General features: G+C 55.2%; 3 protein-coding genes and 1 long non-coding RNA gene across 8 annotated transcripts in view; all 4 read right to left on the bottom strand.

The window, feature by feature from the left end:
* LOC147600436 (uncharacterized) overlaps positions 1 to 22455 on the bottom strand; it is a 759986-nt gene that overhangs the window by 576369 nt on the left and 161162 nt on the right. The window lies entirely within an intron of this gene.
* On the bottom strand, positions 4875 to 6407 carry LOC147600449 (inositol 1,4,5-trisphosphate receptor-interacting protein-like 1). Of its 3 annotated transcripts, XM_086748968.1 has the most exons (3): positions 6005 to 6293; positions 5689 to 5962; positions 4875 to 5616 (listed from the first exon to the last, which is right to left on the bottom strand). In XM_086748968.1, exons 1-3 carry the CDS (start codon positions 6291 to 6293, stop codon positions 4875 to 4877), a joined length of 1305 nt encoding a protein of 434 aa, XP_086605094.1. The 3 variants fall into 3 exon arrangements, with proteins under 3 accessions (XP_086605094.1, XP_086605093.1, XP_086605095.1); XM_086748967.1 differs by having other exon boundaries at positions 4875 to 6025; positions 6101 to 6293; XM_086748969.1 differs by having other exon boundaries at positions 4875 to 6407.
* LOC147600450 (inositol 1,4,5-trisphosphate receptor-interacting protein-like 1) lies at positions 9055 to 10584 on the bottom strand. The gene has a single exon (XM_086748946.1). The coding sequence runs from the start codon at positions 10582 to 10584 to the stop codon at positions 9055 to 9057; it is 1530 nt and encodes a 509-aa protein (XP_086605072.1).
* On the bottom strand, positions 18906 to 20420 carry LOC147600451 (inositol 1,4,5-trisphosphate receptor-interacting protein-like 1). Of its 3 annotated transcripts, XM_086748963.1 has the most exons (3): positions 20036 to 20324; positions 19720 to 19993; positions 18906 to 19647 (listed from the first exon to the last, which is right to left on the bottom strand). In XM_086748963.1, exons 1-3 carry the CDS (start codon positions 20322 to 20324, stop codon positions 18906 to 18908), a joined length of 1305 nt encoding a protein of 434 aa, XP_086605089.1. The 3 variants fall into 3 exon arrangements, with proteins under 3 accessions (XP_086605089.1, XP_086605088.1, XP_086605087.1); XM_086748962.1 differs by having other exon boundaries at positions 18906 to 20056; positions 20132 to 20324; XM_086748961.1 differs by having other exon boundaries at positions 18906 to 20420.

The following is a 22455-nucleotide window of genomic DNA, read 5'->3' on the forward strand; positions in this document are numbered from 1 at the left end:
ACAGTCGCTCATTCACTTCTCCCCTCACCTCCAGTGGGACAAGGGAAGAAGAAAGCAGAAAAAAAACCCAAGACAACTTGAGAGCCAAGATAAAACAGGTAAACAAACAAACAAGGACATTGTTTGATAAGTAAAGGATAAGTGGAAGGAGAGGGAAGAAAACAAAGCAAAACAAGTGATGCAAAAGCAATCACTCGCCACTTCCTGGGGACAGAACAATGCCCAGACAGTTCCCAAGCAAAAGATGGCTAATCTCCCTAAACACCTCTCTTTTCCCTTCTATTGCTGAGCGTGATGTTATATGGTACTGAGTATCTTTTTGGCTAGTCCAGATAATCTGCCTGGTTGTGTCCCCTCCCACCGTATTGCACACCCTCCCCCCAGTGTATTCACTAGGGAGGCGGAGTGAGAAACACAGAAAGCCTTGATGCTGTGCAAACACTGTGCAGCAAAAGCTTGAACGTCAATGTGTTGTCCTTTCCCCAGACCTGATCCCCAGTTAGTCAGTCCTCAGCCTATATCCCTGCAAAGCATTCCACTTTCCCAGGGTCATGACTTTGCATTAGTCCTTGTTGAATTTCATAAGGTTCCTGTTGGCCAATCACCTCCTTATTTTCTATGTGCCTTAGCATGGGTTCTGCTCCATGCTGTTGCCAGGGAGAGACGTAAGATGAACTGGCCTATAGTTCCCCAGGTCTTCCTTCTTTCCCTTTTTGAAATGGGGGTTATGCTTCCCCTTTTCCAGTCAATGGGAACCTCAGTGCACTGCCATGACTTCTCAAATATGATAGATAGCGGCTTGGAAACTTAATTGCCCACTTCCCTCAGGACCCACGAACGCATCTCATCGGGTCCCAATGGAATTGTGCAAGTTCAGGTTCCCTACATGGTCTCGAAACTGCTCTTCTCCTACAGTGGGCAGTTCTTCATTCTCCCAGTCCCTGCTTTTGCCGTCTGAGACTTGGGTGATGTGGCTAGAGCTCTCGTCAAGTGAAGACTGAGGCAAAAAAGTCACCAAGTACCTCAGCCTTCTCCATGTCCCGGGTTACCAGGTCTCCCGTTTCCTTCTGGAGAGGGCCCACATCCTCCCTGGTCTTCCTTTTATCCCCGACCTACCTATATAAGCTTTTCTTGTTGCCCTACATGTCCCTGGCCAGATTTACTTCTGTCAGGGCTTTAGCCTTCCTTACCTGACCCCTGGCTGCTGAGACAGCTGGTCGCTGATATAGAGGGCAACACCCCATCCTTGTCTCCGCTACCTGTCTTTACAAAAGAGCCAATATCCCTGGATTCCAACATTCCAGTAATAGGAGCCAATCCACCATGTCTCCGTGATGCTGACAAGGTTGTAGCTCGGCAGGCATGCACACATCCCTAACTCTTCCTGTTTGTTCCCCATGCTGTCTGTCTTAGCATAAAGGCCCTTAAGCTGGGCCGCCGATGAAGCAGACTTGCTGGCTGGAGTGGCTGGACTTCTTTGAGCTGCACTTTAGGTGCTCTCCTACTCACCTGAGATGTTTCCCCAGGTTCTGGGCCCCTGTTCCTGGCACTGGTGCCATACAGACGCTAGTGGGATGGATTGTGGTTCCACTCCCCCCGCAAGGTCCCTAAGCCGTGTCTCTTAAGCATCCCAAACCATGGCCCTGAGTGCAACATCTACACGTCTTTTAAGTGCCTCCAGGCATTCTGCCTCAAGCACTTTGTGCTCAGTCCAGCAGCACCAGCTGCCCAGGGAGTGCCTAGGACGGGCAGATTCTCCAGCTGGACCCCAGTGAACACACTGGGGTGCCCATCAGCAGTGCCTCTCGCTCGGTGCCGCCACAGCTGGGGCTGCCAGCAAGTATTTCTGCGCCCGTGTGAAATCGCCATCCTGTGTGCTCCAGCGTGAGGGGAAAGCAGGACGGAACTCATCTCTGTCGCCACTGTAGTTGTCCCCGACTCCTGTGCTGGGCAGTCTGTAGAGAGGAGACTGCCTCAGCTCCTCCTCGGGGTGGTGGAGGAAGCACAGCCTGTTCTTCACCACCTACTGCCCCACACAGGTGCACTGCAGCTCCACACAAATGCAAGAGTCCTTCAGCGGCATCTCCCTCATGGTGCCCAGCTCCAGGTGGAAGACATGCCCACGCGGGGGCTGCAGGGGCACCAGCAGAGAGTAGACAGTATCCTCCTCACCAAAACTCCAGCCTTCAAAGGCCCTGCCCACCCCGATGGCTGGTTGCAGCACTGGTAACCGTCCCCATTGTGACCCGTCCCCTCTGCTGTCACAGGGGCCCGAGCTCATCACAGCCACGCCTGCTGCCCCGCCCCGCCCTTCGGTCCCACCTCAGCTCAGCGCCCCGCAGCTGCCCTGGTGCAACGGTTAAGGCTGCGCAAGAGTTAATTTGCTTCAGAGGAGCTTGCGTGGACTTCAGTTTGGCTTCAGTATCATCTGCCTGCCAGAGGTCGTCTCCCCTCGCTCCACACCGGGCAAACTCAAAGTGGATTCACAGAATCATTCAGCTTGCAGAAGACCCATCAGTTCACTGAGTCCAAACGCAAACCTTCCTCTGCCAACTCCACCACTAAACCCTGTCCCTGAGCTCCACGTCTAAACGTCTTTTAAACGCCTCCCGGCATGCTGCCTCAACCACTTCCCTGGGTGGCCTGTTCCAATGCTTCAGAACCCCTTCAGTGAATAAATTTTTCCTAATATCCAATCTAAACCCTCCCTGGAGCAACTTGAGGCCAATCCCTCTCGTCCTATCACTTGTTACCTGGGAGAAGACACTGACACCCATCTTGCCACAACTTCCTTTCAGGTAGCTGTAGAGAGTGGTAAGGTCTCCCCTGAGCCTCCTTTTCTCCAGGCTAAACAACCTCAGTTCCCTCAGACCCTCCTCATAAGATTTATTCTCTAGACCATTCATCAGCTTTGCTGCTCTTCTTTGGACTTGCTCCAGCACCTCATCGTCTTCCTTGGAGTGAGAGACCCAAAACCAAACAGGCGAGTTGGGCTGTGGCCTCACCAGGGCCAAGTACAAGGGGACAGCCACTTCCCGCAACACCCCCAGCTCTTTCTCTGCTTAGTCCATCCCTTCTTTCAGCCAGCTAGCTATGCTCTGCACAATGCACGCCAGGAGATGGACGGACATTTTAGCTGCCAGGGCACATGCCTCCTAAGGAGCATACCAACAATCCCATCCCCAGATACCTTCCCAAAGACCTTACACTCTGGTTTGCCACCTAAGCTCCCAAAGTAGATTCCTGGTCAGCCAAGCCAGCCTTCTACCCCTCTTGCTTGACTTGTGACACATTGGAATTGCCGCTCCTGTGCTCTTACAAAATGACTCTGACAAAGGGGCCAGCACTTATGGACACCAATACCCTTGAAAGCAGATTCCCAGGGGACCTTTCTAACGAGTTCCTTGAGCAGCCTCAAGTCTGTTCTCCCGGAACCGTTCTCCCACTCAACCGTTCCTTGAACACTATGGCCAAGAAAGTCACCAACCATCACTTCACCCACAAGACCAATTCTACGTAGAATCAACAGGTTTAGGAGGGCACCTTTCCTGGTTGGCTCCCTTAGTACCCATGTCAAAAAGGTATCTTTGACATGGGCTTCAGGAATTTGCTGGGCCTCTGCATGTCTGCTCTCTGACAGTCCCAGTGAGCAGCTGGGAAGTTGAAGTCATCCATAAAGGCGACACGGGGTGACTGATCTAGAGATTTCCCTTGATTCCTTACAGAACCATACATCTGTGCCACCATCCTGCAAGAACAGCTGCTTTAGTAGGTTGGTCCTGATCTTTATGCGGAGGTTTTCAATCCTGTGGAGAGTGTGGTGGATGGCTGAGCCCAGAGAGTTTGGTGGACGGAGTTAAATGCAGTTGGTGGCCATCACAAGCGGTGATCAGGGCCCAGTAGACCAGGGGAGTAGTGAATGAGTGTGGCTTCTGCTTTACCTCCTCAACTGTCCTCTCTCAACCCACACGTTATCCTGCTTTTACCCTTCAGATTCTCTCCACCATCCCGCTGCGGGAAGGTGATTGAAGAGCCTTGTGAGGCCAAACTGCCTACTGGGATTAAGCCAGGAGCCCTGGGAAGGCAAAGCCCAGTGAATCAGCAAACCAGAGCCCACGGCATCAGCTCTCCTGCAAAACGCTCCCTGACTTTGCGGCAGCAGAGCGGTCTGCACCCTATGCCCACGATCCTTGGCAAAGTGAGGTGTGGACACTGACAGACGCAGCATTTGTTCAAACAAGGGATTTATTGACATCTTGGAACAGAGTAAAGCTTCCAGAGGGAATGGAGTCTCTCAAAATGGGGGGTGCCGCCTCTGCCCAGGTGGTAACAGGAGTCTCTGTCGGAAGGCTCCTTGCAGCGGCGTCTTCAGCTGCATCGTGTCCCAGTCCCCAGGATGCGTTTTTGCTGTGGAGGAAAGGTGCGGCAGCAATTCCCCCTGCCGACAGAGCAGCGTGTCCTCCACGTGCAGCATGCTCAGTCCAGCAGCACCAGCTGCCCAGGGAGTGCCTAGGACAGGCAGATTCTCCAGCTGGACTCCAGTGAACACACTGGAGTGCCCATCAGCAGTGCCTCTCGCTCGGTGCCGCCACAGCTGGGGCTGCCAGCAAGTATTTCTGCGCCCGTGTGAAATCGTCATCCTGAGAGCCCCAGCGTGAGGGGAAAGCAGGACGGAACTCATCTTTGTCACCACTGTAGTTGTCGCCAACTGCTGTGAGGGGAACAACGCTGCTCTTGGCAGAGGGCTGCCGCGCAGGGTGTTCCCTTTCCTTCCTGTGTCCCGCATTCTCCCCTGTTTTTCCCTGCTGTAAGAAGTCATTCTGAGCTCTTACCTGAAAGACCTGCAATGGATGCCCTGTGCATGAAGTCCTCTCTCAGTACGCGTGGAACAGCAGCCTTGAGAGTCGGTCTTGCAGCTCATTGAACTCCTGCAGTGCCTTGGCATGGACATCCGGATCCTGTGCCAGGTGCTGGAAGAGGTTGAGTGGCTTGTCTGATTGGGAGGATGGGGGCAAGACGATCTCCTCAGGCACCATCTCATTGCCTAAGAAGAAGTGGTCAAGGCGTTTCTTCTCCAGGCAGAAGTGCAGGTACCGCATGATATCCTGCAGCCGTGGCAGGAGATCCCTCCTGCGCCAGCCTGACAGGGGTAGGATGGTCAGCACATGCATCACAACTGTCTTCAAGGTAGAGGTGGAAAAGTCTGTGCCCCCCAGGATGCTGGTGCAGAGCTGCAGGCAGTTGAGGTGGAAGCTGTCACGTGGGGCCTGCCTGGCCACATGCCTGAAGAACTTCGCCTCTGCCACAGCATAGCTCTCCGGCCACGTCGTGCTTGAGGTGAAGAGGCTCTCTGCACTCCCGCTGCTCAGGAAGATGTCCGAATTGCCGTGCTGCACCCCAAACATCAGCTCAACAAGGAGGGTTCTCCCAGAGGCATTTGTCAGCTGCAGAATGCAGGAGCGGCTGGAGGGCAGCACCTGCATTGTGTAGTGATGTGACTGAGGCATCATCACCCAGGCTGAGCCGATGAATTTTTGGAACCAGCGGGCAGTTTTCCATGCATCTAGGTAGGAGTCGGTGCAGAGGGTGCGTAGGAGGCTAGGATCCTGATTCCTCCTCAGCTCCTCCTCGGGGTGGTGGAGGAAGCACAGCAAGTTCTCCACCCGCTGCAGCCCCGTGCAGGTGCACTGCAGCTCCACACGGATGCAAGAGTCCTTCAGCGGCATCTCCCTCATGGTGCCCAGCTCCAGGTGGAAGACATGCCCACGCGGGGGCTGCAGGGGCACCAGCAGAGAGTAGACAGTATCATCCTCACCAAAACGCCAGCCTTCAAAGGCCCTGCCCACCCCGATGGCTGGTTGCAGCACCGGGAAGAAACGATTTGAGAAATGCTCTTGGAAGATGCGGAGGAGGTCACCCACCAACTCTTCTACCACCCAATTCCGGTAGGCCAGATTTGGCACTGACCACTGGATGGGCTTTGCAAAAATCCTGGGAATATCACTCTCATCATCCAGATCTTCTCCTCCACTTTCTTCCTCCTCCTGCTCTGTTTTGCAGCTGGAACTCTCCTCTTTGCCACTGTTGTCCATCTCCCGACTCCTTTTGCGGATCCACCAGCAGAGCGCAAAGAGCAGGACCAGGACTCCAGCAGTGGCCCACAAGTGCCACTGCTGCAAGGCAGCAAAGCCCAGGGATACCCGGGCCAAGCGACCTTGCTCCTGCATCCTCTGCTCCAGTTCCTGCGGCAGCCGAGCCACCTCCTGGCTCAGCTGCTCCGCACGCTGCTGCATGCGCTCCCGCGTGGCCTCATCCAGCTCTTCCCTGACCAAATGCAGGTGCTGGATGATGCCGGTCACAAGCACAATGAGGAATTTTGTGGCAGCCATGTCCTGCAGGAGGAGGGAGAGAAGGGGTTCAGTGGGGCTTGGAGGGAGGGAGCCGGTATGGAGGGAGCAGGGAAGGGAGGCAGAGGGACCTGGGTGCAGGTAGGAGACGGGGCGAGGGAGCTGGGAGGCAGCAAGGCCTGCGCCCAGTCTCGGCAGCGGCAGCACCGTGCCCTCCCAAGGCGCTCCCACCAGCCACTGGGCCCTCGTTACAGGACGATAACCCAGACCCTCGTTCCACATGTTTCTGCCCCGGCCCTCGTCCTGCCCATCCTCCCACCGCGTGCACACTCACCGCTGGACCAGGCCGTACTGGGGCAGCGCTGCCTGCCGCAGCCCCTGGTAACCGTCCCCATTGTGACCCGTCCCCTCTGCTGTCACAGGGGCCCGAGCTCATCACAGCCACGCCTGCCGCCCCGCCCTTCGGCCCCACCTCAGCTCAGCGCCCCGCAGCTGCCCTGGTGCAGCGGTTAAGGCTGCGCAAGAGTTAATTTGCTTCAGAGGAGCTTGCGTGGACTTCAGTTTGGCTTCAGTATCATCTGCCTGCCAGAGGTCGTCTCCCCTCACTGCACACCAGGCAAGCTCAAAGTGGAATCACAGAGTCATTCAGCTTGCAGAAGACCCATCAGTTCACTGAGTCCGAACGCAAACCTTCCTCTGCCAACTGCACCACTAAACCCTGTCCCTAAGCGCCACGTCTACTCGTCTTTTAAATGCCTCCAGGCACGCTGCCTTCAATCACTTCCCTGGGTGGCCTGTTCCAATGCTTCAGAACCCCTTCAGTGAATAAATTTTTCCTAATATCCAATCTAAACCTTCCCTGGAGCAACTTGAGGCCTTTCCCTCTCGTCCTATCACTTGTTACCTGGGAGAAGACACTGACACCCAGCTTGCCACAACCTCCTTTCAGGTAGCTGTAGAGAGCGGTAAGGTCTCCCCTGAGCCTCCTTTTCTCCAGGCTAAACAACCTCAGTTCCCTCAGCCGCCCCTTATTTGACTCATTCTTTTGACCATTCTCCGGCTTCGCTACTCTACTTTGGCTGTGCTGCACCAACTCCAGCACCCTCACCTTGGAGTGACGGGCCCGGAACTGAACACACTACTTGAGCTGTGGCCTCACCAGAGCCAAGTACAAAGGGACAACCACTTCCCTGTAACCACTGGCATCATTATTTCTGATACAAGCCAGGATGCTCTTGGCCTACCTGGCCACCAGGGCCACCTCTAAACTATGTCCCTAAGCGCCACGTCTACACATCATTTAAATGCCTCCAGGCATGCTGCCTCAACCACTTCCCTGGCTGGCCTGTTCCAATGCTCCAGTGAGCCTGATTTTAGCCCTTCCCCGCTTCCAAGCTATTTTCAAACAGCCCCGCTAACTCGTGAGCACAAATGCTTTTCCCTCACTGGGAACGGTGAATCTTGTCACGCCCCAGCAGGCCTGGTGTCACGTAGAATATCCCATGCCTGAAAAAACCCCAAATTCTGGCAGTGATGCCAGCCGCAGAGCAAAGTCTTAATACGTTGCGTCTGCCTGTTTCTTTCGATGTCATTCCCTACAGCTGGGATGACAGAGGAGAATTCTACCTGTGCTCCTGACCCCTTTACTCGTCCCCACCAGGCCCTCTGAAGTCACTTTTGTCTGCCCTTGGGCCTCTCGTCACCACTTGGTTGCTACCCACGTGAAGAAGCAAGAGCACCGAACAATGTGAGGGCTGTCCAAGGCTAGGAAGCTTCTGAGTAACATCTTCACCCCAAGCCCCAGGGAGGCAGAACGCTTCCAATTCTCTCCACCATCCCGCTGGGGGAAGGTGATTGAAGAGCCTTGTGAGGCCAAACTGCCTACTGGGATTAAGCCAGGAGCCCTGGGAAGGCAAAGCCCAGTGAATCAGCAAACCAGAGCCCACGGCATCAGCTCTCCTGCAAAACGCTCCCTGACTTTGCGGCAGCAGAGCGGTCTGCACCCTATGCCCACGATCCTTGGCAAAGTGAGGTGTGGACACTGACAGACGCAGCATTTGTTCAAACAAGGGATTTATTGGCATCTTGGAACAGAGTAAAGCTTCCAGAGGGAATGGAGTCTCTCAAAATGGGGGGTGCCGCCTCTGTCCAGGTGGTAACAGGAGTCTCTGTCGGAAGGCTCCTTGCAGCGGCATCGTCAGCTGCGTCGTGTCCCAGTCCCCAGGATGCGTTTTTGCTGTGGAGGAAAGGTGCGGCAGCAATTCCCCCTGCCGACAGAGCAGCGTGTCCTCCACGTGCAGCGTGCTCAGTCCAGCAGCACCAGCTGCCCAGGGAGTGCCTAGGATGGGCAGATTCTCCAGCTGGACCCCAGTGAACACACTGGAGTGCCCATCAGCAGTGCCTCTCGCTCGGTGCCGCCACAGCTGGGGCTGCCAGCAAGTATTTCTGCGCCCGTGTGAAATCGTCATCCTGAGAGCCCCAGCGTGAGGGGAAATCAGGACGGAACTCATCTTTGTCGCCACTGTAGTTGTCACCGACTGCTGTGCTGGGCAGTCTGTTGACAGGAGAATGCTGTCGCTCTCGGAAGAGGGTGTTCCCTTTCCTTCCTGTGTCCCGCATTCTCCCCTCTTTTTCCCTGCAGTGTGAGGTCATTGTCAGCCATCAGCTGCGAGACCTGCAATGGAAGCCCTGTGCATGAAGTCCTCTCTCAGTACGCGTAGAACAGCAGCCTTGAGAGTCGGTCTTGCAGCTCATTGAACTCCTGCAGTGCCTTGGCATGGGCATCCAGATCCTGTTGCAGGTGCTGGAAGAGGTTGAGTGGCTTGGCTGATTGGGAGGATGGGGGCAAGACAATCTCCTCAGGCAGCATCTCATTGCCTAAGAAGAAATGGTCAAGTTGTTTCCTCCTCAGGCAGAGGTGCAGGTACCGCATGATATCCCGCAGCCGTGACAGGAGATGGCTCCTGTGCCAGTCTGACCAGGGTAGGATTTTCAGGAGGTGCATCACAACTGTCTTCAAGGTAGAGGTGGAAAAGTCTGTGCCCCCCAGGACGCTGGTGCAGAGCTGCAGGCAGTTGAGGTGGAAGCTGTCATGTGGGGCCTGCCTGGCCACATGCCTGAAGAACTTCGCCTCTGCCACAGCATAGCTCTCCGGCCACGTCGTGCTTGAGGTGAAGAGGCTCTCTGCACTCCCGCTGCTCAGGAAGATGTCCGAATTGCCGTGCTGCACCCCAAACATCAGCTCAACAAGGAGGGTTCTCCCAGAGGCATTTGTCAGCTGCAGAATGCAGGAGCGGCTGGAGGGCAGCACCTGCATTGTGTAGTGATGTGACTGAGGCATCATCACCCAGGCTGAGCTGACGAATTTCTGGAACCAGCGGGCAGTTTTCCATGCATCTAGGTAGGAGTCGGTGCAGAGGGTGCGTAGGAGGCTAGGATCCTGATTCTTCCTCAGCTCCTCCTCGGGGTGGTGGAGGAAGCACAGCATGTTCTCCACCAGCTGCTGCCCCGCGCAGGTGCACTGCAGCTCCACACGGATGCAAGAGTCCTTCAGCGGCATCTCCCTCATGGTGCCCAGCTCCAGGTGGAAGACATGCCCACGCGGGGGCTGCAGGGGCACCAGCAGAGAGTAGACAGTATCATCCTCACCAAAACTCCAGCCTTCAAAGGCCCTGCCCACCCCGATGGCTGGTTGCAGCACCGGGAAGAAACGATTTGAGAAGTGCTCTTGGAAGACGCGGAGGAGGTCACCCACCAACACTTCTACCACCCAATTCCGGTAGGCCAGATTTGGCACTGACCACTGGGTGGGCTTTGCAAAAATCCTGGGAATATCATTCTCATCATCCAGATCTTCTCCGTTACTTTCTACCGCCTCCTGCTCTGTATTGCAGCTGGAACTCTCCACTTTTCCGCTATGGTCCACCTCACGGCTCCTTTTGCGGATCCAACAGCAGAGCATGAAGACTAGGAGCAGGACTCCAGTAATGGCCCACAAGTGCCACGGGAGCAAGGCACCGAAGAGCAGTGCTACCCGGGCCAAACCATCTTGTTCCTGGGTTCCCTGTTCCTGCATACTCTGCTCCACTTCCTGCAGCATCCGAGCCATCTCCTGGCTCAGCTGCTCCGCATGCTGCTGCATGCGCTCCCACGTGGCCTCATCCAGCTCTTCCCTGACCAAATGCAGGTGCTGGATGATGCCGGTCACAAGCACAATGAGGAATTTTGTGGCAGCCATGTCCTGCAGAAGGAGGGAGAGAAGGGGTTCAGTGGGGCTTGGAGGGAGGGAGCCGGTATGGAGGGAGCAGGGAAGGGAGGCAGAGGGACCTGGGTGCAGGTAGGAGACGGGGCGAGGGAGCTGGGAGGCAGCAAGGCCTGCGCCCAGTCTCAGCAGCGGCAGCACCGTGCCCTCCCAAGGCGCTCCCACCAGCGCCTGGGCCCTCGATACAGGACGATAACCCAGACCCTCGTTCCACATGTTTCTGCCCCGGCCCTCGTCCTGCCCATCCTCCCACCGCGTGCACACTCACCGCTGGACCAGGCCGTACTGGGGCAGCGCTGCCTGCTGCAGCCCCTGGTAACCGTCCCCATTGTGACCCGTCCCCTCTGCTGTCACAGGGGCCCGAGCGCATCACAGCCACGCGTGCCGCCCCACCCCGCCCTTCGGCCCCACCTCAGCTCAGCGCCCCGCAGCTGCCCTGGTGCAGCAGTTAAGGCTGCACTACAGTTAACTTGCTTCAGAGGAGCTTGCGTGGACTTCAGTTTGGCTTCAGTATCATCTGCCTGCCAGAGGTCATCTCCCCTCACTGCACACCAGGCAAGCTCAAAGTGGAATCACAGAATCATTCAGCTTGCAGAAGACCCATCAGTTCACTGAGTCCAAACGCAAACCTTCCTCTGCCAACTCCACCACTAAACCCTGTCCCTAAGCGCCACGTCTACTCATCTTTTAAATGCCTCCAGGCACGCTGCCTTCAACCACTTCCCTGGGTGGCCTGTTCCAATGCTTCAGAACCCTTTCAGTGAATAAATTTTTCCTAATATCCAATCTAAACCTTCCCTGGAGCAACCTGAAGCCTTTCCTCTCTTTCTATCTAAGTGGCAGTGGTTTTGATAAAGGATGGGACTGGATTTTTACTTTCAGCCTTTTGCTTGCCCATAGATTTCCGGGGTGAACTGTGTTGATCCCTAAGTTGTGAGTCCTTGTTTCTCCTCATGGCAGAGCTTGCTCTGCCTCCTGCGCTCCCATTGCCTTCATCTGGGGCTGGCCTGGGCAACAGGTTGGCCACATCAACATGGCCAAGCGAGTGGCACGTGGCTGGGGCAAGCATGTGAAGACAGGATGGGGATGGGGTGGTGAAGGGGACGCCGCGTCGTTTCAGCCCCCTGTTCAGCCTGTGCTGGACCCGCATGGCAATAGCTGTGTGTCAGTAAACGGGATCAGCGTTCCCTGTATGATTAGTGTCCATGAGGAATAACTCCGTCTGTGTCCCGAGGCTGCGAGGGCTGCGACTGCAACTTGGGAAGGACCCTGGGCTGGGCTGCTTAGCTGGAGTGAATCACACCTTTCCCTGGGGCTCCTGCGGTGGCCAAGGGAGGGTGATCCCATGGTGGCCAGAGCAAATTCCTGCTGGCAAAACCCTTTGCCCTTGCAGAAAGGCAGGTGCATTGCAAGGCAGCTGCAGGGGCCGCATTCAGCAGCGCTACGAGCTTACGCCATCACTTGGGAAGGTGACAAGCGGGAGAACGTGGCAGGAGAGGGCTGCTAAATGCGCTGCTTTGCAGCAAGCCCCAGAAGCAAGCAGCCATCCCAAAATAAAACAGAACACCCTCGGACAAGTTGAGGATACACAAAGGAACTGACAGCCCCTGAATCTGGCCTCACATCAATGAGTCATAACTTGAAAGCTTTATTTAGACAACAACGTTCCTGGCCAGCTTGGTGTCATCTGCAAAGTTCCGTAGCATGCACTCAATCCCCTCATCCAGATCATCGGTAAAGATATTAAACAGAACTGGCCCCCATACTGAGCGCTGGGGAACACCACTTGTGGCCGCTGTCCAGCTAGAGTTAACTTCATGCCTGTTCTGTTATTATTTAGTGAGGGGGGGCTACGGTGGTAGTTTCTGTAGGAAACTGCTGAAAGTTGGTCCCCTTTGTTCAGTGGACTCGGCCAGGCCTAGGGCGGGCCCGCTGCTGGCCAAGGCCGAGCCGATTGGTAGCAGAATGTTCTGTGATAACGCCTCTGTGAAGGCGAAAGGGGGAAAAGAAGGGGAAAAATAGAGAAAAAAAGAAGGAGAGAAGATATGAAGAAGCTGAGCGGGGGCAGACAGGGGGAGGTACAAGCCTTGTGGGCCTTGCAGGCCTCACCCTCTGGCCTCCCGCCGGACAGCTGACTGGGCCCAACTCGGCCCGGCCCGGCTGCAAGAAGTGGAGAGGAGATGAGATGTGAATGAGATGTGAGGAGAGGCTCAGAGGCATCCGCCAGCCTGTTGTGAAGAATTTTTCTTGTGAGAGGAACGGCTGCAGACGCCAAGGTCAGTGAAGAAGGAGAGGGAGGAGTGATGCGGCTCCTGGCCAAGATTCCCCTGCAGCCTGTGGTGATGACCATGGTGGAGCAGGTTGTCCCCCTGCAGCCCATGGAGGTCCACGGAGGAGCAGAGATCCACCTGCAGCCCGTGGGGAACCCCTCGCTGGGGCAGGCGGATGCTTGAAGGAGGGTGTGGCCCGTGGAGGGCCCGCTGGGGCAGCCGTTCTGGAGGGACTGCACCCCGTGGAAGAAATGATCCACGCTGGAGCAGTTTCACGAAGGACTGCAGCCCGTGGGAGGGACCCCACGCAGAAGCAGGGGAGGAATGTGAGGAGTTCTTCCCCTGACGAAGAAGCAGTGACATAAAGCGACCTGTGATGACCTGACCATAATCCCCATTCCCTCTTCCCCCCTCTGCCGCTCGGGGCAGGGGGAAGCTGGTAGAGATAATGTTAAGCCCGGGAATAGGGAGCGATGGGGGGAGCTTATCTTGTTCTTCGTCTCATTATCCTGCATTGTTTTTTAGTAATAAATGAATAGTTTTCCCCAAAGTCGAGTCTGTTTTGCCCATAATGGTAACTTTAAGGATTTTTCTCCCTGCCTTCATCTCAAACCTCGAGCCTGTTTCCTTATATTATCTCTCCCTATTCTCCCGGAGGGTGGGGGCAGTGAGAGAGAGACTGCGTAGTCTGGTCCCGATCGGGGATGAACTACGACAAGGCACCACCACTCTCTGCGCACAGCTAGCCAGCCAGGCATTTTTTTACCCAGCAAAGGATACACCTGTCCAAGCCATGAGCAGCCAGTTTGTCCAGGAGAATGCTGTGGAAAATGGTGTCAGAGGCTTTACTAAAGTCTAGATGGACAACATCCACAGCTTTTCCCACATCCACTAAGCGGGTCATCTTTTCGTAGAAGCAGATCAGGTTAGTCAAGCAGGTTAGTGACATACCGTGATATGGCTGAGCATTTCTTTGTGAAAAGTTAAGTCTATCTTACGTGCTATTCTCTGCAATATAGGAAGTCATGGACATCTCATCATTCTTGAACCAGGGACTCCAGGCTGTGTGGAGGACCTTGGCATGAGGATCTCTGAGAGACTGACAGACAGGGCATGTGTGGTGGGTTAACCCTGTTGGCCCGATAAGCACCACACAGTCGCTCATTCACTTCTCCCCTCACCTCCAGTGGGACAAGGGAAGAGGAAAGCAGAAAAAAAAACCAAGACAACTTGAGAGCCAAGATAAAACAGGTAAACAAACAAACAAGGACATTGTTTGATAAGTAAAGGATAAGTGGAAGGAGAGGGAAGAAAACAAAGCAAAACAAGTGATGCATAAGCAATCACTCGCCACTTCCTGGGGACAGAACAATGCCCAGACAGTTCCCAAGCAAAAGATGGCTAATCTCCCTAAACACCTCTCTTTTCCCTTCTATTGCTGAGCGTGATGTTATATGGTACTGAGTATCTTTTTGGCTAGTCCAGATAATCTGCCTGGTTGTGTCCCCTCCCACCGTATTGCACACCCTCCCCCCAGTGTATTCACTAGGGAGGCAGAGTGAGAAACACAGAAAGCCTTGATGCTGTGCAAACACTGTGCAGCAAAAGCTTGAACGTCAATGTGTTGTCCTTTCCCCAGACCTGATCCCCAGTTAGTCAGTCCTCAGCCTATATCCCTGCAAAGCATTCCACTTTCCCAGGGTCATGACTTTGCATTAGTCCTTGTTGAATTTCATAAGGTTCCTGTTGGCCAATCACCTCCTTATTTTCTATGTGCCTTAGCATGGGTTCTGCTCCATGCTGTTGCCAGGGAGAGACGTAAGATGAACTGGCCTATAGTTCCCCAGGTCTTCCTTCTTTCCCTTTTTGAAATGGGGGTTATGCTTCCCCTTTTCCAGTCAATGGGAACCTCAGTGCACTGCCATGACTTCTCAAATATGATAGATAGCGGCTTGGAAACTTAATTGCCCACTTCCCTCAGGACCCACGAACGCATCTCATCGGGTCCCAATGGAATTGTGCAAGTTCAGGTTCCCTACATGGTCTCGAAACTGCTCTTCTCCTACAGTGGGCAGTTCTTCATTCTCCCAGTCCCTGCTTTTGCCGTCTGAGACTTGGGTGATGTGGCTAGAGCTCTCGTCAAGTGAAGACTGAGGCAAAAAAGTCACCAAGTACCTCAGCCTTCTCCATGTCCCGGGTTACCAGGTCTCCCGTTTCCTTCTGGAGAGGGCCCACATCCTCCCTGGTCTTCCTTTTATCCCCGACCTACCTATATAAGCTTTTCTTGTTGCCCTACATGTCCCTGGCCAGATTTACTTCTGTCAGGGCTTTAGCCTTCCTTACCTGACCCCTGGCTGCTGAGACAGCTGGTCGCTGATATAGAGGGCAACACCCCATCCTTGTCTCCGCTACCTGTCTTTACAAAAGAGCCAATATCCCTGGATTCCAACATTCCAGTAATAGGAGCCAATCCACCATGTCTCCGTGATGCTGACAAGGTTGTAGCTCGGCAGGCATGCACACATCCCTAACTCTTCCTGTTTGTTCCCCATGCTGTCTGTCTTAGCATAAAGGCCCTTAAGCTGGGCCGCCGATGAAGCAGACTTGCTGGCTGGAGTGGCTGGACTTCTTTGAGCTGCACTTTAGGTGCTCTCCTACTCACCTGAGATGTTTCCCCAGGTTCTGGGCCCCTGTTCCTGGCACTGGTGCCATACAGACGCTAGTGGGATGGATTGTGGTTCCACTCCCCCCGCAAGGTCCCTAAGCCGTGTCTCTTAAGCATCCCAAACCATGGCCCTGAGTGCAACATCTACACGTCTTTTAAGTGCCTCCAGGCATTCTGCCTCAAGCACTTTGTGCTCAGTCCAGCAGCACCAGCTGCCCAGGGAGTGCCTAGGACGGGCAGATTCTCCAGCTGGACCCCAGTGAACACACTGGAGTGCCCATCAGCAGTGCCTCTCGCTCGGTGCCGCCACAGCTGGGGCTGCCAGCAAGTATTTCTGCGCCCGTGTGAAATCGCCATCCTGTGTGCTCCAGCATGAGGGGAAAGCAGGACGGAACTCATCTCTGTCGCCACTGTAGTTGTCCCCGACTCCTGTGCTGGGCAGTCTGTAGAGAGGAGACTGCCTCAGCTCCTCCTCGGGGTGGTGGAGGAAGCACAGCCTGTTCTTCACCACCTACTGCCCCACACAGGTGCACTGCAGCTCCACACAAATGCAAGAGTCCTTCAGCGGCATCTCCCTCATGGTGCCCAGCTCCAGGTGGAAGACATGCCCACGCGGGGGCTGCAGGGGCACCAGCAGAGAGTAGACAGCATCCTCCTCACCAAAACTCCAGCCTTCAAAGGCCCTGCCCACCCCGATGGCTGGTTGCAGCACTGGTAACCGTCCCCATTGTGACCCGTCCCCTCTGCTGTCACAGGGGCCCGAGCTCATCACAGCCACGCCTGCTGCCCCGCCCCGCCCTTCGGTCCCACCTCAGCTCAGCGCCCCGCAGCTGCCCTGGTGCAACGGTTAAGGCTGCGCAAGAGTTAATTTGCTTCAGAGGAGCTTGCGTGGACTTCAGTTTGGCTTCAGTATCATCTGCCTGCCAGAGGTCGTCTCCCCTCGCTCCACACCGGGCAAACTCAAAGTGGATTCACAGAATCATTCAGCTTGCAGAAGACCCATCAGTTCACTGAGTCCAAACGCAAACCTTCCTCTGCCAACTCCACCACTAAACCCTGTCCCTGAGCTCCACGTCTAAACGTCTTTTAAACGCCTCCCGGCATGCTGCCTCAACCACTTCCCTGGGTGGCCTGTTCCAATGCTTCAGAACCCCTTCAGTGAATAAATTTTTCCTAATATCCAATCTAAACCCTCCCTGGAGCAACTTGAGGCCAATCCCTCTCGTCCTATCACTTGTTACCTGGGAGAAGACACTGACACCCATCTTGCCACAACTTCCTTTCAGGTAGCTGTAGAGAGTGGTAAGGTCTCCCCTGAGCCTCCTTTTCTCCAGGCTAAACAACCTCAGTTCCCTCAGACCCTCCTCATAAGATTTATTCTCTAGACCATTCATCAGCTTTGCTGCTCTTCTTTGGACTTGCTCCAGCACCTCATCGTCTTCCTTGGAGTGAGAGACCCAAAACCAAACAGGCGAGTTGGGCTGTGGCCTCACCAGGGCCAAGTACAAGGGGACAGCCACTTCCCGCAACACCCCCAGCTCTTTCTCTGCTTAGTCCATCCCTTCTTTCAGCCAGCTAGCTATGCTCTGCACAATGCACGCCAGGAGATGGACGGACATTTTAGCTGCCAGGGCACATGCCTCCTAAGGAGCATACCAACAATCCCATCCCCAGATACCTTCCCAAAGACCTTACACTCTGGTTTGCCACCTAAGCTCCCAAAGTAGATTCCTGGTCAGCCAAGCCAGCCTTCTACCCCTCTTGCTTGACTTGTGACACATTGGAATTGCCGCTCCTGTGCTCTTACAAAATGACTCTGACAAAGGGGCCAGCACTTATGGACACCAATACCCTTGAAAGCAGATTCCCAGGGGACCTTTCTAACGAGTTCCTTGAGCAGCCTCAAGTCTGTTCTCCCGGAACCGTTCTCCCACTCAACCGTTCCTTGATCACTATGGCCAAGAAAGTCACCAACCATCACTTCACCCACAAGACCAATTCTACGTAGAATCAACAGGTTTAGGAGGGCACCTTTCCTGGTTGGCTCCCTTAGTACCCATGTCAAAAAGGTATCTTTGACATGGGCTTCAGGAATTTGCTGGGCCTCTGCATGTCTGCTCTCTGACAGTCCCAGTGAGCAGCTGGGAAGTTGAAGTCATCCATAAAGGCGACACAGGGTGACTGATCTAGAGATTTCCCTTGATTCCTTACAGAACCATACATCTGTGCCACCATCCTGCAAGAACAGCTGCTTTAGTAGGTTGGTCCTGATCTTTATGCGGAGGTTTTCAATCCTGTGGAGAGTGTGGTGGATGGCTGAGCCCAGAGAGTTTGGTGGACGGAGTTAAATGCAGTTGGTGGCCATCACAAGCGGTGATCAGGGCCCAGTAGACCAGGGAAGTAGTGAATGAGTGTGGCTTCTGCTTTACCTCCTCAACTGTCCTCTCTCAACCCACACGTTATCCTGCTTTTACCCTTCAGATTCTCTCCACCATCCCGCTGCGGGAAGGTGATTGAAGAGCCTTGTGAGGCCAAACTGCCTACTGGGATTAAGCCAGGAGCCCTGGGAAGGCAAAGCCCAGTGAATCAGCAAACCAGAGCCCACGGCATCAGCTCTTCTGCAAAACGCTCCCTGACTTTGCGGCAGCAGAGCGGTCTGCACCCTATGCCCACGATCCTTGGCAAAGTGAGGTGTGGACACTGACAGATGCAGCATTTGTTCAAACAAGGGATTTATTGACATCTTGGAACAGAGTAAAGCTTCCAGAGGGAATGGAGTCTCTCAAAATGGGGGGTGCCGCCTCTGTCCAGGTGGTAACAGGAGTCTCTGTCGGAAGGCTCTTTGCAGCGGCGTCTTCAGCTGCATCGTGTCCCAGTCCCCAGGATGCGTTTTTGCTGTGGAGGAAAGGTGTGGCAGCAATTCCCCCTGCCGACAGAGCAGCGTGTCCTCCACGTGCAGCATGCTCAGTCCAGCAGCACCAGCTGCCCAGGGAGTGCCTAGGACGGGCAGATTCTCCAGCTGGACTCCAGTGAACACACTGGAGTGCCCATCAGCAGTGCCTCTCGCTCGGTGCCGCCACAGCTGGGGCTGCCAGCAAGTATTTCTGCGCCCGTGTGAAATCGTCATCCTGAGAGCCCCAGCGTGAGGGGAAAGCAGGACGGAACTCATCTTTGTCACCACTGTAGTTGTTGCCAACTGCTGTGAGGGGAACAACGCTGCTCTTGGCAGAGGGCTGCCGCGCAGGGTGTTCCCTTTCCTTCCTGTGTCCCGCATTCTCCCCTCTTTTTCCCTGCTGTAAGAAGTCATTCTGAGCTCTTACCTGAAAGACCTGCAATGGATGCCCTGTGCATGAAGTCCTCTCTCAGTACGCGTGGAACAGCAGCCTTGAGAGTCGGTCTTGCAGCTCATTGAACTCCTGCAGTGCCTTGGCATGGACATCCGGATCCTGTGCCAGGTGCTGGAAGAGGTTGAGTGGCTTGTCTGATTGGGAGGATGGGGGCAAGACGATCTCCTCAGGCACCATCTCATTGCCTAAGAAGAAGTGGTCAAGGCGTTTCTTCTCCAGGCAGAAGTGCAGGTACCGCATGATATCCTGCAGCCGTGGCAGGAGATCCCTCCTGCGCCAGCCTGACAGGGGTAGGATGGTCAGCACATGCATCACAACTGTCTTCAAGGTAGAGGTGGAAAAGTCTGTGCCCCCCAGGATGCTGGTGCAGAGCTGCAGGCAGTTGAGGTGGAAGCTGTCACGTGGGGCCTGCCTGGCCACATGCCTGAAGAACTTCGCCTCTGCCACAGCATAGCTCTCCGGCCACGTCGTGCTTGAGGTGAAGAGGCTCTCTGCACTCCCGCTGCTCAGGAAGATGTCCGAATTGCCGTGCTGCACCCCAAACATCAGCTCAACAAGGAGGGTTCTCCCAGAGGCATTTGTCAGCTGCAGAATGCAGGAGCGGCTGGAGGGCAGCACCTGCATTGTGTAGTGATGTGACTGAGGCATCATCACCCAGGCTGAGCCGATGAATTTTTGGAACCAGCGGGCAGTTTTCCATGCATCTAGGTAGGAGTCGGTGCAGAGGGTGCGTAGGAGGCTAGGATCCTGATTCCTCCTCAGCTCCTCCTCGGGGTGGTGGAGGAAGCACAGCAAGTTCTCCACCCGCTGCAGCCCCGCGCAGGTGCACTGCAGCTCCACACGGATGCAAGAGTCCTTCAGCGGCATCTCCCTCATGGTGCCCAGCTCCAGGTGGAAGACATGCCCACGCGGGGGCTGCAGGGGCACCAGCAGAGAGTAGACAGTATCATCCTCACCAAAACTCCAGCCTTCGAAGGCCCTGCCCACCCCGATGGCTGGTTGCAGCACCGGGAAGAAACGATTTGAGAAATGCTCTTGGAAGATGCGGAGGAGGTCACCCACCAACTCTTCTACCACCCAATTCCGGTAGGCCAGATTTGGCACTGACCACTGGATGGGCTTTGCAAAAATCCTGGGAATATCACTCTCATCATCCAGATCTTCTCCTCCACTTTCTTCCTCCTCCTGCTCTGTTTTGCAGCTGGAACTCTCCTCTTTGCCACTGTTGTCCATCTCCCGACTCCTTTTGCGGATCCACCAGCAGAGCGCAAAGAGCAGGACCAGGACTCCAGCAGTGGCCCACAAGTGCCACTGCTGCAAGGCAGCAAAGCCCAGGGATACCCGGGCCAAGCGACCTTGCTCCTGCATCCTCTGCTCCAGTTCCTGCGGCAGCCGAGCCACCTCCTGGCTCAGCTGCTCCGCACGCTGCTGCATGCGCTCCCACGTGGCCTCATCCAGCTCTTCCCTGACCAAATGCAGGTGCTGGATGATGCCGGTCACAAGCACAATGAGGAATTTTGTGGCAGCCATGTCCTGCAGGAGGAGGGAGAGAAGGGGTTCAGTGGGGCTTGGAGGGAGGGAGCCGGTATGGAGGGAGCAGGGAAGGGAGGCAGAGGGACCTGGGTGCAGGTAGGAGAGGGGGCGAGGGAGCTGGGAGGCAGCAAGGCCTGCGCCCAGTCTCGGCAGCGGCAGCACCGTGCCCTCCCAAGGCGCTCCCACCAGCCACTGGGCCCTCGATACAGGACGATAACCCAGACCCTCGTTCCACATGTTTCTGCCCCGGCCCTCGTCCTGCCCATCCTCCCACCGCGTGCACACTCACCGCTGGACCAGGCCGTACTGGGGCAGCGCTGCCTGCCGCAGCCCCTGGTAACCGTCCCCATTGTGACCCGTCCCCTCTGCTGTCACAGGGGCCCGAGCGCATCACAGCCACGCCTGCCGCCCCGCCCTTCAGCCCCACCTCAGCTCAGCGCCCCGCAGCTGCCCTGGTGCAGCGGTTAAGGCTGCGCAAGAGTTAATTTGCTTCAGAGGAGCTTGCGTGGACTTCAGTTTGGCTTCAGTATCATCTGCCTGCCAGAGGTCGTCTCCCCTCACTGCACACCAGGCAAGCTCAAAGTGGAATCACAGAGTCATTCAGCTTGCAGAAGACCCATCAGTTCACTGAGTCCAAACGCAAACCTTCCTCTGCCAACTGCACCACTAAACCCTGTCCCTAAGCGCCACGTCTACTCGTCTTTTAAATGCCTCCAGGCACGCTGCCTTCAACCACTTCCCTGGGTGGCCTGTTCCAATGCTTCAGAACCCCTTCAGTGAATAAATTTTTCCTAATATCCAATCTAAACCTTCCCTGGAGCAACTTGAGGCCTTTCCCTCTCGTCCTATCACTTGTTACCTGGGAGAAGACACTGACACCCAGCTTGCCACAACCTCCTTTCAGGTAGCTGTAGAGAGCGGTAAGGTCTCCCCTGAGCCTCCTTTTCTCCAGGCTAAACAACCTCAGTTCCCTCAGCCGCCCCTTATTTGACTCATTCTTTTGACCATTCTCCGGCTTCGCTACTCTACTTTGGCTGTGCTGCACCAACTCCAGCACCCTCACCTTGGAGTGACGGGCCCGGAACTGAACACACTACTTGAGCTGTGGCCTCACCAGAGCCAAGTACAAAGGGACAACCACTTCCCTGTAACCACTGGCATCATTATTTCTGATACAAGCCAGGATGCTCTTGGCCTACCTGGCCACCAGGGCCACCTCTAAACTATGTCCCTAAGCGCCACGTCTACACATCATTTAAATGCCTCCAGGCATGCTGCCTCAACCACTTCCCTGGGTGGCCTGTTCCAATGCTCCAGTGAGCCTGATTTTAGCCCTTCCCCGCTTCCAAGCTATTTTCAAACAGCCCCGCTAACTCGTGAGCACAAATGCTTTTCCCTCACTGGGAACGGTGAATCTTGTCACGCCCCAGCAGGCCTGGTGTCACGTAGAATATCCCATGCCTGAAAAAACCCCAAATTCTGGCAGTGATGCCAGCCGCAGAGCAAGGTCTTAATATGTTGCGTCTGCCTGTTTCTTTCGATGTCATTCCCTACAGCTGGGATGACAGAGGAGAATTCTACCTGTGCTCCTGACCCCTTTACTCGTCCCCACCAGGCCCTCTGAAGTCACTTTTGTCTGCCCTTGGGCCTCTCATCACCACTTGGTTGCTACCCGCGTGAAGAAGCAAGAGCACCGAACAATTTGAGGGCTGTCCAAGGCTAGGAAGCTTCTGAGTAACATCTTCACCCCAAGCCCCAGGGAGGCAGAACGCTTCCAATTCTCTCCACCATCCCGCTGGGGGAAGGTGATTGAAGAGCCTTGTGAGGCCAAACTGCCTACTGGGATTAAGCCAGGAGCCCTGGGAAGGCAAAGCCCAGTGAATCAGCAAACCAGAGCCCACGGCATCAGCTCTCCTGCAAAACGCTCCCTGACTTTGCGGCAGCAGAGCGGTCTGCACCCTATGCCCACGATCCTTGGCAAAGTGAGGTGTGGACACTGACAGACGCAGCATTTGTTCAAACAAGGGATTTA

The sequence above is a fragment of the Chlamydotis macqueenii genome, chromosome 5 (assembly GCF_036417535.1).
Source record: "Chlamydotis macqueenii isolate bChlMac1 chromosome 5, bChlMac1.mat, whole genome shotgun sequence".
NCBI classification, from domain to species: Eukaryota; Metazoa; Chordata; class Aves; order Otidiformes; family Otididae; genus Chlamydotis; species Chlamydotis macqueenii.

Bases quoted from the DNA above. Each gene is read 5' to 3' on its own strand.
- LOC147600451 (XM_086748961.1), bottom strand. From the start codon at position 20,420: ATGGCTGCCACAAAATTCCTCATTGTGCTTGTGACCGGCATCATCCAG.
- LOC147600450 (XM_086748946.1), bottom strand. From the start codon at position 10,584: ATGGCTGCCACAAAATTCCTCATTGTGCTTGTGACCGGCATCATCCAG.
- LOC147600449 (XM_086748969.1), bottom strand. From the start codon at position 6,389: ATGGCTGCCACAAAATTCCTCATTGTGCTTGTGACCGGCATCATCCAG.